The sequence below is a fragment of the Primulina tabacum genome, chromosome 15 (assembly GCF_025594145.1).
Source record: "Primulina tabacum isolate GXHZ01 chromosome 15, ASM2559414v2, whole genome shotgun sequence".
Classification (NCBI taxonomy): Eukaryota; Viridiplantae; Streptophyta; class Magnoliopsida; order Lamiales; family Gesneriaceae; genus Primulina; species Primulina tabacum.
In genome coordinates this window covers 11,172,595-11,173,741 of record NC_134564.1, presented here as the reverse complement: position 1 = coordinate 11,173,741, position 1,147 = coordinate 11,172,595, and the positions used below count along the sequence as shown (strand labels likewise).

At 39.8% G+C, this 1,147-nt stretch overlaps 1 protein-coding gene across 1 annotated transcript; it reads right to left on the bottom strand.

The window, feature by feature from the left end:
- Positions 1-491: 491 nt before the first annotated feature.
- Positions 492-1,147, bottom strand: LOC142525872 (uncharacterized). Its single transcript, XM_075630158.1, has 2 exons — positions 694-1,147; positions 492-550 (listed from the first exon to the last, which is right to left on the bottom strand). The coding sequence occupies exons 1-2, from the start codon at positions 1,145-1,147 to the stop codon at positions 492-494; spliced, it is 513 nt and encodes a 170-aa protein (XP_075486273.1).

Genomic DNA, 1,147 nt, shown 5'->3' with positions numbered 1-1,147 from the left:
CAACATTAAAACATAACCATACAGCTACACAGGGCATCTCCCAAGAAAATCCTTCAATGAAACGCCTATAATATCCTGCCAATCCCAAGAAACTGCGAATATCGGAAATATTCGTCGGTGTTGGCCAATTGATAACAGCTTCCACTTTACTAGGATCCACTGATACTCCTTGAGCTGATATAACATGACCTAGAAATACAACTCTGTCCAGCCAGAATTCACATTTAGAAAATTTTGCATACAATTGCGCTGCTCTTAGTGTCTGGAGGACCAACCTTAAATGTTCTCGATGCTCTTTCCTTGTTTTCGAATAAATCAGAATGTCATCTATGAAGACAATAACAAATCTGTCTATAAATTCTCGAAAAACACGATTCATCAAATCCATAAAAACCGCAGGAGCATTAGTCAATCCAAAAGGCATAACTAGAAATTCATAATGCCCATAACGTGTTCGAAATGCTGTCATCGGAACATCTTTCTCTCGAACTCTAAGCTGATGGTAGCCAGAACGGAGATCGATCTTTGAATACACTGATGTACCTTGCAACTGATCAAAAAAGTCATCGATACGCGGCAAAGGATACTTATTCTTCACAGTAGCTTTGTTCAACTGTCTGTAATCAATGCACATTCTCATCATTCCGTCTTTCTTCTTTACAAACACTACTGGAGCTCCCCAAGGTGACATACTTGGTCTAATATAGCCTTTTTCCAGTAAGTCCTGTAATTGCTCTTTGAGTTCTTTCAATTCCGCTGGAGCCAACCGGTATGGTGCTCTAGAAATAGGATTTGTCCCGGGCACCAACTCAATGCTAAAATCTATTTCCCTTTGGGGTGGAAATCCAGGAATTTCATCGGGAAACACATCAGGGAATTCCTTGACAACAGGAATATCAGAAACTTCAAATCTTTTTCCCTGTGTCGCATCAAGTGCATAGATCATGAATCCTTCATTTCCTGTCGACAAGATTCTAAACATTTTCATTGCTGACACTAATGGAATACATGATTGCGAATCACTACCGTAAAAATTCCATTTACTGCCATAATACGGTCTGAATCTGACGACTCCATGGAAACAATCAACCGTAGCTCGATAATTAGACAGAGTATCCATTCCCAGAATACAGTCGAAGTCAGACAT